The sequence below is a fragment of the Triturus cristatus genome, chromosome 11, assembly GCF_964204655.1.
Source record: "Triturus cristatus chromosome 11, aTriCri1.1, whole genome shotgun sequence".
NCBI classification, from domain to species: domain Eukaryota; kingdom Metazoa; phylum Chordata; class Amphibia; order Caudata; family Salamandridae; genus Triturus; species Triturus cristatus.
Genome location: NC_140594.1, coordinates 1,156,621,219 through 1,156,636,441, shown reverse-complemented (window position 1 = coordinate 1,156,636,441; position 15,223 = coordinate 1,156,621,219). Strand labels below are relative to the sequence as shown.

Genomic DNA, 15,223 nt, shown 5'->3' with positions numbered 1-15,223 from the left:
GTTCAGTGGGCGGCACGGTTGGGCAGAAGTTGGGGATGCAGCCCACCAAAGATTCCACCTTCAGGCTGAGAGGACATTGTGTGGAAACATCTGTTAGACGGACAAAGACGGAGGCTCCTTCAGGTCAGCTGCCTCCGCTGGCGGCTGAACCCATGTTATTGATAAGAACATTCACCTGTGTAATAACCTACACAACCCCTGACTCACGTAAACACAGAGTGCATCTGCAAACACCGCATTATTTACATCAGTACCGACGTATGCAGTGGGACTCACGACTTCTAAACCAGGGGATGCACCTTGACAGGGGAGCGCGCCACACATCTTTTTTTATTTTATTTTAGGAAATTTGTTGAGCGCACAAATACCCGAGGGTGTCTCAGCGCGGAGTGTCCACTATGCTAATCCATGAGTAGTTATTGTTTAAACAGCCAGGTCTTGATCTGTTTACGGAAAGAAAGAAGGGAGGTACAGGTTTTGATGTGGCTTGGAAGACTATTCCATAGTTTGATAGTGGTCACTATAAAGGACCTGTCTCCCCAGGAGACCTTCTTAGTCCTGGGAACCTGCATAAGACCGACAGTAGAAGATCGGAGGGATCTGACAGGATAGTAGGGGCAGAATGCGTCCTTTAAGGCCGGGCCTTGAGAGTGAATTGCCTTATACGCAATACAAAGAGCTTTGAATTTGTTCTTTTCTTCACTGGCAACCAATGAAGCTGTTCCAAGGTGCCAGAGATGGGAGTGTACTTAGGAGTGGCTGTAATCAGTCTGGCCGCAGCATTCTGCACCAACTGTAGCTTCTTTAAAACTCCTTCCTGAGCATTGACCAGAAGCACGTTACAATAGTCTATGCGAGATATAACTAATGCACTGACCAGGGTCCTGGCCATGCTCATGGGGAGATAGGGTAGGAGTTTTTTGATCATTCTCATGGTGTAAAATGAGGATGATTCTACCGCATTAACATGGTGCATAAGAGTGAGTTTAGTGTCCAGTAAAACTCCCAGATTTCTTGCCTTAGTCACTGGGGAAGGGGGTGGTCCCAGAGCGGCCGGCCACCAAGTAGGTGACCAAGCTGGGGAAAGATTGCCAAACACCATCACCTCCGTTTTGTCGGAGTTAAGCTTCAAGCAATTTGTGGACATTCAATCACTTATTGCTAACATTCCCTGATTAAAATTGGACGCCACTTCATCTCCATTTTTATTAATGGCTAAGACAATCTGGGTGTCATCAGCGTAGGATGTCACCGCCAGGTGATGGATTTTTATGATCCTCGCCAAGTCTGTAGATTTAGTACCAATATGAGCAGAGGCAGACACAACAGTCACCACTCACACAAATAGCAACCTTCACTACTTCTAACTCCAGAACAACATAGACCGGGGAAATCGGCATTGTAGCAACAACTAAACCATCAATATCTGCAATGATCTTCACCACTACTGACCATGGGCACACACACAGGCAGGGAGGGTACCTGCCAACACTACAGCATTAGTATCCACACATTCAGTGGTACTCAGGACTTCTAAAGCTGAGAACACATAGACAAGAGGCATCTGCAAACACCGGAATACTAGAATCAACATCAGTTCTCACGTGTGCAGGACACCACGACTGATCCTGGAATCACACCTAGAGAGGGGCGTCGCAGACCACTGCACTTATAGCATCAATATGAGCATCTCCACATGCAACAGCCGCCACCACTTGCAACCCCTGGACAACAATTAGACATGGAACACCATACGATGCCTCCACCAGCCACTGTACGCCTAGCATCAGCACTCAAGCGTGAAATAATCTTTGCCGACACTATCCCCGGACAACACCTGAACATGGGACATCTTCAAAGGCAGCTGTACTCCTAGCATCAGCCCTCAAGCGTGAAATAATCTTCACAGACTCCATCCATGGCAACACCTAGACATGGGAAGCCATGGGACGCCTCCATCAGCAGCTGTACTCCTAGCATCAGCCCTCAAGCGTGCAACAATCTTCACTAGTCCTATTCCTGGGCAACACCTAGACATGGGATACCTCCGCAGAAACCTAGATCCTGCCATTGACTTTAGCAAAGCAGAACCTTCCACGGCGCATTACTTGGTCCAGGAAAATGAAACCATACATTTACTTTGTTACCAATGAGGCTAACTAAGAGAAAGAGAAGTCCTTTAATTTCCCTGCAGGAAGTATTTCAGATGAAAGATAAGAAGAAGGCAGGTTGAGTGGCGCTGGTCCACCTCATCATGAGGGTGTGGCCAGATGTGACCTACGCCCCAACCACCTGTTGTCCGGCCTCTTTTGTGCCCCATCACCAAGGTGGTCACTGCCACCCCAGCATCCACAGGCATGCTGCTGTTGGAAAGTTAGATGCAGTCTGGGGCATTATGGAAACAATAGGCGTGCACACCCACAGGTCAGGCATCTCATCGGATTGATTCTATGCATAGAATGAGATGCCCGACTTGCGGGGGTACGTGTTTATTTCGTAATTTTGCATTAAAAGCACGTTTCAGCATTAAGCGATGCAGTCGATTTTAAGACAGTCCTGAAGTCAAAGAGTGTCTGACATAGTGAGTGACTCTGCAGCTCCCCCTCCTGGTAGCAGTAAACACTGCTCTGGCAGCCACTGCAGCTGCCTCCTGCTGCTTCAGATAGCTACTTTAGTTAATTGTAGTTTATTTTTATTCTGTAAAAGATGAAGCAAAAATGGTGATGTAAAATACTAGTGAGCATGGAGGTGACTCCGTGGCCCTTCAGTGGTTTGTAGCGGGTAGAGGGGTCCTTCACGTAGCATATGCCGACTTAGCATCACTCTGACCTTGTCAAGACTTGATGCTGTTCTTCAGGGAGTTACTGTCCTGCTCTGGGAGAAGTTTTCTCACGTCATTACGTCCAAGCACAGAGGGGCAGCTGATGGCAGGCTAATGCAACTTAGCCGCTAGAAGCTTCAGGTAGAGAAAAGATACCTTTTAAAATGTAACTTTTCCTAAATATTTAATAAAAATTTAACTCATCCACTGATCTGGAATTTAAAGTAGTATTACAAAATAGTGATTGAACTATTACTGTATCTTGTCCCAAACCAAATATAACAGAATATGTTAATCTTGACACTAGTTTTACTTACAGAACAGCCAGAGCTTTTACAGTGAAAATATTTTTTAGGAGCTTGTCACTATAAGTCCAATGCAACAGTAGCTTTCTACTCGTTGGTTATTAAATGTTTAGTAATTAAATAATAAATATTTACAATTTTAATCTATTTGTAATATTAATTTATATTAGTTATGTTCCTAACTATTTTAAATAAGTTCATTTCATTTAACTGAGGGGCTTTAAATCTCTACCTTCATTATTTTAAATGGCAGGGCGTCGCTTTACCAGGGGCTGGTCATTCGTCGTGCTTGACGTACTAGAATAGTGTAAATTACTGAAAAAGTGTAAGTTGCTACAAAAGTGCTGTCTGTGAGCCAGGCGCATTGCAATCATCGCACAAGCGTTAAGACAGCGGCCCCTGCCGAGAGAGTTGGAGATGGCAGGAGAATGCTAACAGGTGGCACCACTGCACATGCGCACACCAGCACTTTCCCTCCTCCGTACAGAAGGTGTCATCTCAGTGTCTGGGCAAAGGCGGGGGATGAGACTTAGCAGGAGGGTCAAGGAGGTCACAGCAGGTACACAAATGGGCTAATTACGGGGCCTGGTAGACTCTCTCTTCGACTAATAAATGTAGGTCTCCATCATGAAAACAAAAGCAGAAAGACAGCGCCCACCAGCGGCTTTGAAGGACCGGGGGGGGGTGAGAGGAAGGTGTGGCCAAAGGGCCCGGTTAGACGGGGGCTTTCACTCGCCCAAAGAGATCTATATGCCAATAAATTGCCACTAAAGTGTCCCTTGAAAGCCCTCATGGCTGGGTGCTTAATATACATAAAAAGTGTCAAACCATATATATATATATAGATAATTGAACAGCTTCACAGGGACTAAACATTCAGACGCAGCTTCACTTTGGTGCTATTTAATTATGGACGCAAATCAATTAGAATTGCATCAGAAAGTGAAGATACAAGCCCCCCAGTGAAAAGAGTAGTAATGTAGCGGTGCTCCAGGGGAGGGACAGACAAGAAGAGGAAACTAAGAAACAGAATAAGAAGCAAGGAAGCTAGATTGACAAGGAAGCCGACCAATGGCGAGCAGCGCATGGGCCAAAAGCCAATTGTATGTTTTCAGTGCTTAATTTGTAAAATATTAAGTGCCAGGGCCCGACCAGGAGGCCACTGCAGCTTGTACCACCCAGCGCTCCTGCCATCGCTGCCAATGACCGAACCAAAACAACGACTAGCCAGCTCGCTCGCCTGCAAGTGCGGCAGTTCAGAAAATGGCAGGTCCCCAAAGCTAAAGGAGGGGCTGAGGAGACCGGTATTAGTAATTCTTAGTATATGTTGTATTCATAAACAACCGTTCTGCTCCTCTTTAAATTAGATGAGCAGCGCCACCATGTGGCACAGTGTCATGAGTGTGGGGATGACAATTAAGTGCAAGTGACGAGCACCGGAAACCCCCGGCTCAAATTAAGCAACGGTTGTTTTTGTACAGCACACATAGGTCTTTTGGAAACTGGTAGCTAACGCCTGGCTAGAGTAGACTTAAGAAGGAAATAACGTACATATAATATAATAAATGGCAACTCTGGATGAATTATGCAAATACAAGCAGAAGGTCACAGTATGGGAAGATTCCCAGGCTCGGTGACTGGAGGTGGTCACTCACCTTCATCTCCGGCTTCATGACTGCTTTGCTGATCACGGAGTCTTTGCCGGTGATGGGGAGCTGCGCTTTGTCTTCAGCGGAGATATTCAGAGCGGACAGATAGATCCACGTCACCTTCTTCCTGGAGCATTGCTTGAACTCATCCTAAGAAAGAGAAGGGAGGACAGGGGCGAGCAGCTGGTTATAAACCTTGCATAGATTAACAGACATGTTTGTAGAGCGCATGTGCACCCAGAAGCGGGGGTTCACCTGGCGCTGTGGTCAGATAAATGATGTTTGCTACCAAACTCAAGAGAACTCTGTCTTTTGCCCCGGGAGGATGAAAATTTGACTGAAACTTCCCAGAATAGAACCTGTGACCCTGAGGTCAAGCACAGATCCCTGGAGTGGATGCATTAAATATCTAAGCCACCAGAGCTTATCTTTCATAGCCTTGGGTTCGTCCAGTGGCTCTACGTCCAATGTGGTTCGAGGATATAAAGCAGAGTCAGGCATGACAGGGTCCACAGTTAGGCAGTGCATAGTTCTTGTAGGTCTCAACAGCAAGTACCTAGCTCTCAGAGCTGCAACATGCCACATTTCCCATTTAAATGACCACATACAATTGCATCTATTGGACAGAGATAGGATTTAAAAATGATTGGAATACAGGTAAATTGAGATTAGAACTATGTAGGGGAGAAATAGTTAAAGAGCACAGATTAGAAAAAAGAAGCAACAAAAATAAAAAGTCAAGAGAAATAAGTGAGCAGAATGAGGAAGGCTAACATTAATTAGTCAATCTCCATGTCCACACTGGAACAACATAACAGCGGCAGATTGGACGACCACCCTACTCGAGAAGAAACTAGAACTTGTGGGCATCCTAGCAGGCAACACTCAGGATTTCAGCAGGTGGATCACCAACTGCGCCAACACTCTGGCCCCATGAAAAGAGAACACAAGCCAGCTGGTACTTAGAAGATCTCAAAGTGACCAATCAACACTGCAAACAACTGGAACGAAAATGGAGAACCTGCAAAGAGGAGGTAGAAAAAGACACCTTGAAAGTCACCCAGAGGAGGTGCCACCAGCTCATCCGAGAAACCAAGAGGAAGGCCCTAGTTGAACGAACAAACCCCACTACAACAGCAGCAAACAAATCTTCACAATCATCAAAGAGTTCACCACACCCAAAGTTGTCAACTGAAACATCAACCAATCACAAGATCTGTGCAATGACGTCTGAAACATCTGCAGAAAAATTGCAACCATATACAGAAACTTTGTCCCGCAACTGGACTCCCTGGCCCTCTCCAGCAGTCTCCCAGCAATGAAGGAAGTCAACACAATCATTCCACAGGACCCCATTAGCACAGAGGAAGCCACAATATTCACGAAGACAATTCACTCTGGGGCCCTGGAAGCCCCTGCCCACTCCATGCCTTTGACAAATGAGCAATCCCCATCAGCGGGGTCCGTACCCCTATCCTCAGTACCTCCATCAGTACAGCCAACGTCCCGGAACCATGCAGCCGTCAACGCTCTTTTAAAGATACCCTCAGATGACCTGACTCACCAATTTCTTACTAATTTCCCTCGTTCTTTCCCAGCCAAAGTCCTGGAAAAAGTCATCAACAAGCACCTCTCCAACCACCTTGCCAAACACCAGCTTCTTCACACCACACAATCAGGATTCAGACCCAGGCACAGCACGGAAACCAGCCGTGGACAATATCCAGATGATCCTCGAGAGGGGAGAAACTGGAGCCCTCATCCTTCTAGATCCATCAGCCTTAGACACCTTCCCCAACACCCCATCCTTATCCGATGTCTCCATGAAGCAGGCATCCAGAGCCGATCTCAAATGGATCTGCCCCCTCCTCATTAGAAGAACCCAACCTGTCAGCATGTCCCCCAACACCTCTGAAGCATGAGATCCCATTTGTGATGTCCAGCAGGGTTCCTCACTTAGCCCATAGCTCTTCATCATCTACCTGACCCCGCTGGCCGACGTCAGACACGCTCACAACATAAACAGCCTCACGCCAACAACACACAACTGACTTGGATAAAACACCCAACACCAGGAAAAAGCTCACCACATGCATGACAGAAATCCAAACGTCTCAAATTGAACTCTGACAAGACAGAGGTGCTAGTGTCTGGGAAGAACGCCTCACCATGGGACTTCACCTGCTGGTCCACAGACCTTGGACCCAACTCCAACTGGATACGACCACCCAAAGTCAACGCAGTCGTCTTGTCCAGAAACTCTTGCAAATGAAAACAGATTTTCTAGGAAACCCTAGGTCCTTACAGAAATCAGAATCAAAATTAACCTCCACTTGTGCGTCATCTTTCCCGAGGTAATTGACCTAACGACGGCCTCTATTGTAGCGAGGTTCAACAGCTGATTTAAAAAAGTAATGTTTCCCCATGTAAGAGCTGTATGATCAGTCCCCAGGAGAGCTTTGCTTTGATTGTTCGGTCGGACAGGAACCTTATCCTGCCCCCCGGAACTGATCGTTCATAAAACACCCAGTAGGTTGACTATTGACGAGAACCCACACGTGCAAGGGGTCTTTCCCAGTCTCTGTAATCCTTAAGCAATGAAGAGGACATTTTCTTGCAGCAATTACATACTCAGAGTCCAACCTCATCTTGCCACACAAGGCTGGGCCTCTTTGTTTCCCAGTTGTTGTGGACTCTAACGTACCAAAGGTCCTTTGTTTCCATAATAACGACAAACCCCCCCACGACACCTCCATTCCTGTCCCTCTTTTCATAAAGGTCTTCTAATATTTGCATCGGTTCTACAGGATTTCCCTCAGTTGTGTCTTTCTCAGAAGGGGATTCACTTCTGTTCTTGGTGTCCATCCTCTCTTCTCTGCGCGCGGTCTTTAACAGATTCCGCATCAATCCCCTCGGTTGAGTCCACGAGAGATACTTTCATCGTAGGTCAATTTATCACAGCGTGTCTTTTAGATCTTCTTTCAGTCTGTGATTATAGGTCCAGCCTCACCTGTTCACGCAGCTTCAGGGTTCATTTGCTGGAAATAACTAATGAAGGGAAGTAAATCTTGTGATCCTTGTTTGAGGGTTGAGAGCCCTGTAGAAGCAGATTGTGTGACCAGAATGATGACACAAACAGCTGCAATTCTGCTATGCAATGGTCATCCTGACACAAAGGCCTAATGTCATTGATCAGGAGTGGAGCCCACTGAAGCGCATCTTTGGAAACGTACAATAAGTATAAAGTGACTTTAGATGGATCAGTTGAAAATGGCATGGATTGTAATAAAAAAAAAATTAAGCCTAAACTCTACTATAAATATCACAAACCCGCTCGGATTCCCTTTAAATTGATCCGAGCTGGATATCATGGGCATAAGCGAAACCGATGAACCCAAAGTTATCAGTTCAGAAGCCGTAACACTATTAACCAGAGATGTGATATCCCACAGCTCTGAAACTGAGCCAGACCCTAGATGGTTTAGTTTAGACCATTAAAGCCACGCTGCTGCCAACTCTTCCCGGATCTTTGCTACGACTTGAGCCTTATCCTGTTGATGATGAACATCAGAATCCTTTTTGATCTAAGCCGCCGAGCAAAGTGTTAGACAACAGAAAAAGATGCACAGCATGGATTCCAGACGTTAACCTCAGATCTTCCACCAACGAATAATTTGTCAGTGGTCAAGAACGAACTTCTTTTATTTTTTTAAAACAGCTTTTATTGGGTTTTCAAACAGTCACAGCATACATGAATTTCATCAACGTTATGCACGTGCAGTCAGGCATATTTTCTTTGGTACACTTAATCTTACTACAAAAAAAAACTAGAAAACAAAAAAACTCCCCCCTTGAGTTGCTGTCAGTTCCAAATAAATGCTGCGTCAAGCATTGCGCGCCCACTATGGACCTTGCCGCGATTCTAGGTGTTACGGCGCACATGTCGCTATAATGGTATCGCTAGTCAACCTGCCCCTGGACCGCCAGTTCATTTCCCCCCTCTTCTCGGGCTTGTGCTACTGGCTGCGGGGACTCCGCTCAACTGGATCCAGGCTCATTAGCGGTTAATTCACCCACTAGGTGCTCCCATGCCCTTGCCCGGTCTATGTTGCCTATCACCCAGCCTCGCTTCTCTAAGTAAGAGTCTTCCTTCGGCCCCGCCCATTTTTCTAATTCCTTTTTCCATGTGGCCACCCGTGGTTCCCCTGGAGTTTTCCAGTTCATAACTATCTCCCGTTTGGCTAGAACATAGGCGAGGTCTTGGAATTTCCCAGTCATTTTGTTTTTGGGCATGTGTCGGAAGAATCCTAGTAGGTAGTGGTCTGGGGTTTGCGGCAGATCCTCGTCTATGGCATCGCCTATTCTGCATCGTATCTCCTCCCAAAATGTATGCAAGATAGAGCAGTCCCAAAACATGTGCAGTATGTGGGCTTCTCTCTCCCCGCACCTGGGGCATGCTGCAGAGTCTGCTCCAAAGTACCACCTTATTCGGGTCGGGGTAAGATATGTGGTCAAGCACCAACTTGGCATCTCATTGGGCCAAACAGTGTAAGGTAATGGTGAATAAGTGGTAGGAGGTAAATTCGAGGTTCTGATTGGTCACAGTACTCTGAACTGGCAATCTTTTTTCAGAGGTTCTTACAATCAAGGTTATACTGCATTAAGAAAATACCATATGTAAGTGATCAAAGGAAAATAAAACAGACCATAGGTCACCAATTAACCATCCCAGCCACCAAGGTCTTAACTCCCTTTCTGTCAAGAAATGCGCTGACAAACCTAGGTAGACCACTCCTTCCACCCAGGAAAAGTACAATTTCTACGGAGTTGAACAAGGAAATAAGCAATAACTGGTAGCATGTGAATAGTTCATAAAGTATCAATCGATCAATCAGGGAATTTTAAGGGTGCTACTCACCCGTGAGGGTCTCAAGGTGCTGGGGGGGGGGGGGGTGGGGGGAGGCTGTACCTCTGGGTTATCCAAAAAGCCAGGTCTTGAGGCTCTTCCTGAAAGTATGCAGAGTGGGGGAGCATCGGATGTTGACTGGGAGCTCGTTCCACGCCTTGGCAGCGATGTAGGAGAAGGCTCTTCCACCTGTGCTGGTTCTGCGGATGTGCGGGGTTTCTGCTAGAGTGGGGTCAGCTGAGCGGAGGTTTCTTTTGTGTATGTGGAAAGAGTCTTTCGTTGAGGTATTTGGGTCGAGGTTGTGGAGTGATTTGTAGGCGTGGGTGAGTAGCTTGAAGGTTACTCTCTTCTCTACAGGGAGCCAGTGGAGGTCTTGCAGGTGTTTGGTCATGTGCTCGTGGGGTGCTGAGGGCAAGTCTGGCCACAACATTCTGGATGGTCTAGAGTTTGTGTAGCAGGGATTTGTCGATATCAGCGTGGAGGGTGTTTCCGTAGTTGAGTCTGCCGGTTATGAGTACGTTTGTGACTGTCTTTCTGGCTTCGGGTGGGATCCACTTGAAAGTCTTGCGGAGGGAGTTGAAGCAGGTGGAGGCGACGGCATTGATCAGGCGAGTCATGGTGAGGGAGGAGTCGAGGATGATGCTGAGGTTCCGGACGTGGTCAGTAGGGGTTGGGGGGGTTTCAAGACGGGGGGCCACCAGGTGTTGTCCCAAGCAGTGGGGGAAGGTCCGAGTACGAGGACCTCAATCTTCTCCGAGTTGAGCTTAAGGCAGCTGCTGCTCATTCAGGCTGCGACGTCTTTCATGCCTTCCTGGAAGCGTAATCTGGTGTCTTCGGGGCTCTTCTTGAGGGAGAGGATGAGCTGGGTGTCGTCGGCGGAGTCCATGCTGTCGGATGATGGCGGCGAGGGGGGCCATGTAGATGTTGAAGAGCGTGGGACTGAGCGATGATCCTTGGGGTACTCCGCAGTGGATTTCTGTGGGTTCGGAGAGGAAGGGTGGGAGTCTTATCCTTTGGCTTCTACCGGCAAGAAAGGAGCAGATCCAGTCGAGTGCATTTCCCCGTATGCCGGCGTAGTGGAGTCTGGCTGCTAGAGTGCAATCGGAGACTGTGTCGAAGGCTGCAGAGAGATCTAGCAGAATGAGGGCTGCGGTGTGGTCCTGGTCGAGGAGCGTGCAGATGTCGGTGGCAGCAAGGAGGGCGGTCTCGGTGCTGTAGTTGCAGCGGAATCTGGACTGGGAGGAGTCGAGGGTGGCATTTTCTTGGATGAAGGTAGTTAGCTGGACATCGACGATTTTCTCAGTGACCTTGGCTGCGAAGGGAAGGCGAGAGATGGGACGGTAGTTCTTCAGGTCGGTGGGGTCTTCTGAGGGTTTCTTGAGGAGGGGCTTGACCTCTGCCTGCTTCCAGTCATCGGGGAAAATGCCAGATTAGAGGGTGGCATTGACGGCGCAGCGTAGTTCGGGCGCTATGGCGGCGGTGGTTTCTGTGGCAGATGTGCGGCAGACAGGGGTACGTGGGTGCTCTTCATGGGCGTGGTGGTATCTTCTGTAGTGGCCAGGGCCCAGGCGCTGATGGTGGGCTGGGTGTCCTTGCTGGAGGGGATGGTGGTTTCTGGAATCTGTTAGCTGAAGTTGTTGTAGAGGGTCTTGATTAACAGGTGGAATAGGAGCTAAGCTTGTTGAAGAGTTCCTGGGAGGGTATTATGTCCATATCTTCGTTGGGGGGTTTGGTGAATTGCTGGATGATGTGGAAAAGTTCCTTCGAGTTGCTGTAGTTGGCGAGGATTTTGTTCCGGATGAAGGTCCTCTTGGTGGATCTTACGAGTTGGTGGTATTCTGTCATGGCGTTATTGTGGGTGGTCTGGCCTTTGGTGGTTTTGCTGTTTCTCCATCATTTTTCAAGGTGTTTGCAGGGGCGCCGGGCTTCTTGGAGATCGTGGTGAACTAGGTGGCCTTCGGGAGACGCTGTCTGTTGGGGTTGCAGAGGGGCACTAGCTTGTCTGCGCAGCTCATGATCCAGCGGTGTAGTTCCTTTGCTGCAGCGTTGGTCGTGGAGGAGGGGGGGGGGGGAATCGTGGATGGGGGTGGAGTTGAGGTGCTTCTCTGTGACCTTGCTCCAATTCCTTTGTGGTGGACGCAGCGTGGGCTTGTGAACAGTGGTGGTGTTGACAGAAGTGTACACAGGGGTGGTCTGTCCAGAGGGGCTGCGAGTTGTGGCTGAACCGGATGTTCCCTCCTGCAAAAATGGGGTCGAGGGTGTGTCCTGCCTTGTGAGTTGGGGTAGGGACAAGCTGCTTCAGTCCGAGGTTAGCGAGGTTGTCTTGGAGGGCGGTGGTGTTGGAGTTACTCCGGTTGTCAAGGTGGAAATTCAGGTCTCTGATGAGTATGTAGTCTGTGGAGGTAATACCGTGGGGTGAGATCAGGTCCACAATGGTAGTGGTGAAAGAGGGAGGGATCTGTAGACGAGGGTGCCACGGAGCGTGCTTCTGTGGGTGATCTGGATGTGGAGATGTTGGGTTTTGGAGAGGGGGGGGTTGCTCGTGCCGGTGGTGGAGAGTCGGAGGGTGCTCTTGTGTACGATGGCGAGCCCTCCTCCTGGGCGGCGGGGGGCAGTCCTTCCTCTGTATTTTGTATCCATCGGGGATTGCGGTGGCGATGTTGGGGGCGGAGGAGTCGTCGGTCCAGATTTCTATGAAGGAGACGTCTGGCAAGAGGGTGTCGAGGAGGCCCCAGATCTCCACGGTGTGTCTGTGCAGGGAGCGCACGTTGAGGAGGATGCACATCATGGCTTTAGTGGTGTTAGCGTCCAGCATGGGGGCAGCGGCTGTGGTGGTGCGGAGGGTGGTGAATGTTTGGCGGCAGTGATGGCAGGAGAACTGGCCATTGGTGGGGTTCGACATCGACAGCTGGCAGTTGTTGTTCCTCCCGGGGTTGAGTGCGTGGAGGGCAGCTGGGTCATAGCAACGGGTGGCCAGAGAACCAGGGTCCCTGGCGCTGGGTGCAGTCAAGTCGCGAACGGGCTCAGACGGGCTTCACTTCGGCATGCCAGCTGAACGCGTCCGTGCAGCGACCGCCATTAAATAGGGGAAGGTGGGAGGGAAGTGCAGCTGGGAGGCGGGAGCCTGGAAGTGGGGAGGGGCCACGGGGGTAGCAGAGGCAAAAATGGGTAGGGAGGGCAGGAAACAGGAATGGAAGAAGAGATGATCAGGGGGTCAAAAGCGTTAAGGCAACAGAATACAAGCTAAAAGAAATAAGGCAAAATAAATGATAAAAGAAATACAGCCAAATAAACTACCACAAGTCACAGAGACACAAATACAACAAACTCGAACCTCTGCCAGGTACAGAGGTGGAAGAGGCATCAACGGTGAGGTTCAGTCAGCGGAGCTGCACGGGCAGAGAGCTATGTGTAGAAGCAGCCTCAAGCGACATGCATCAAATGTGAAACTCAACAAAAATGCAGAGAATGCAGGGACTGAGGGTACACAGAGACCAGGTAGCCATACAACAGGTTTAACGTTGTCAGGCACGGCTCACCTAAGCTGAGCGAAAGGAATAAAAGGTAGCTATTCCGACGACTCTTGACATATACACAACAGAAAATGTTAGACATTCATAAGAGAAAGTGCCAACATGTGATCTGTTTCCAAATTAAAGCTGCTTTTTCTGGACCTGGAAACCTCACCCACAATGTGGGGCATGCTCCACCATGGAGTCCTGTACACATTCAATGAAATTTCTTGTTAGAATGGCCTCAACTGATCTCAGGGGCTCCTATGTGCTGTTTTAGAAGGGGATCCAGAATGAAAGAAAAAGAACAAGACTGCATAGCCACAACAAATTGATTGAGGGTGGCCCGATAGGCATACGTTATTGTAATGTGCCTCTTTTGGTAATTGTTAGCTCCCTCGTTTTTCCTGGAAAATGATGCAATTTTGACTGGAAATGCACAGGGCCCCCATCAACCAGGTCCCCTGTGCCAGAGATCTTTCCCTAAAACTGTACCTTTTGTTTCCCATTGGCATCACTTCAGCGCCCTGTGTAAGACCCTAGTAAATGGCCCCCCTTCATACCTAGGGCATTGATACTGAAGAGGGACCCCAGGGTAGCAGCACACATTGCGCCGCCCTTTGCTCCCCTCACGGTGGCCGTGCATGCTGCCATTTGAGACTGCTCGTCTTGGTGCAGACAAAACCGAAGAGTCCACGCGGCACACATCCCGGTGTGCCATGCCCACAAACACTGCAGAAGATATGGTAAGACACCCTTCTAGCTGGCCTTAGACCCGAGACAGGGTGCATGATATCCCCTGTGAGGACCTATCTGCTTGAGCAGAAATGCCCCTGCAATATCCATGTCAATTATTCGATATTGTAAATGAACAGGGATGCCATGACGAGTGCATGGGCTGGACGCTCGTCATTACTAGTTCCCCAGCTCCACGATGGCTTCACTGCAGTATGAGATGTTTGATACCAAACACCTCATCTTAATAAACCTGCACCGATTTCAGTGTCGGATTTATTAATGTTTGTGCCCAGCGGACCCCCTAGTAGAGTCCCCTGAAACCTACCGACTTCTAGTGTTTTACTGACTGGTCTCCACCAGCCTTCCACTACCAGACATGTTTCTGGACCCATGGAGGGGGAGCCTTCGCTCTCGGGGGCCAGAAACAATGCCTGCTCTGGGCAGAGGTGCTTCACACCTCCTCCAGACAGGATCAGCTTTCCAGGGCGGGTAGCTTCAAAGGCAATGCTGCCTTGAAGTCCGTCCCACAATTGTCCTGCTAGCAGCAGATGGCAACCCCACTTTCGGCAGGAAGACAGGCAGGAACATTAGTTAGTTGAGGAGAAGCGTCCAGTGGCGTAACAAAACGTGAGGGAGACCCCCCCTGCAAGATATGCTGAAGGGAGCACTCACATCAGTAGGGGCTGAAAGGGTCCCCTCCTGTGTGGGTAAGCCTGGGTTCCCCACACTGTGGGGGCGGCATGGCCCTTTGTTATGCCCCTGGGTGGGTCCCCGGTCAACTTGCACCAGCCCTGAGGCGGAGCAGGTGATGTGGCCTCCCAGCTCACTTTACACCATCATGAACATTAGGGAAGTATCCTGTCAGGGTCATGCCCACACCCCATGTGGGGTGAGAATTTAGAGGGTATAGTCCCCCTAAAGGCAGGCAGCCCATTGTCTCCTACCTGGCACTCCCTTTAATGCACCTAAATGTAATATTTAGGTGCCACCTCTGAGCCTTGAATTTCAGATTCGACAGACACAAGATGAGCAAGGACAACAAAGAGCAGCTGACCCCGAGAACAGAGAGTCTGGACTGGATTTTAGTGCAAAATTCTGCCTGCAGCCCAAAGGCTCAACAATCGCAGAACAATGTCTTGTCCTGCCGCTGAGAGACCGCTACAAACCCCAGGGGCCCTCCAGCACTTCGCCAAATTTCCCAAGAACTCCCTTGGAGTAGGAGAGCTACTCTCCTGCATCACAGGTGCCGAAACCGCAGAGTCCGAACTCTCCACTTTCAACTCCCTTGCCCA

The 15,223-nt window shown here is 49.1% G+C and overlaps 1 protein-coding gene across 1 annotated transcript in view; it reads right to left on the bottom strand.

Moving 5' to 3' along the window:
- Positions 1-15,223, bottom strand: part of LOC146788628 (putative cation-transporting ATPase 13A4) — a 633,494-nt gene that overhangs the window by 435,276 nt on the left and 182,995 nt on the right. Inside the window, exon 3 of the mRNA XM_085635802.1 lies at positions 4,782-4,925. Within this exon, the coding sequence (XP_085491928.1) occupies positions 4,782-4,925 (144 nt within the window). The remainder of the gene's footprint in view (positions 1-4,781; positions 4,926-15,223) is intronic.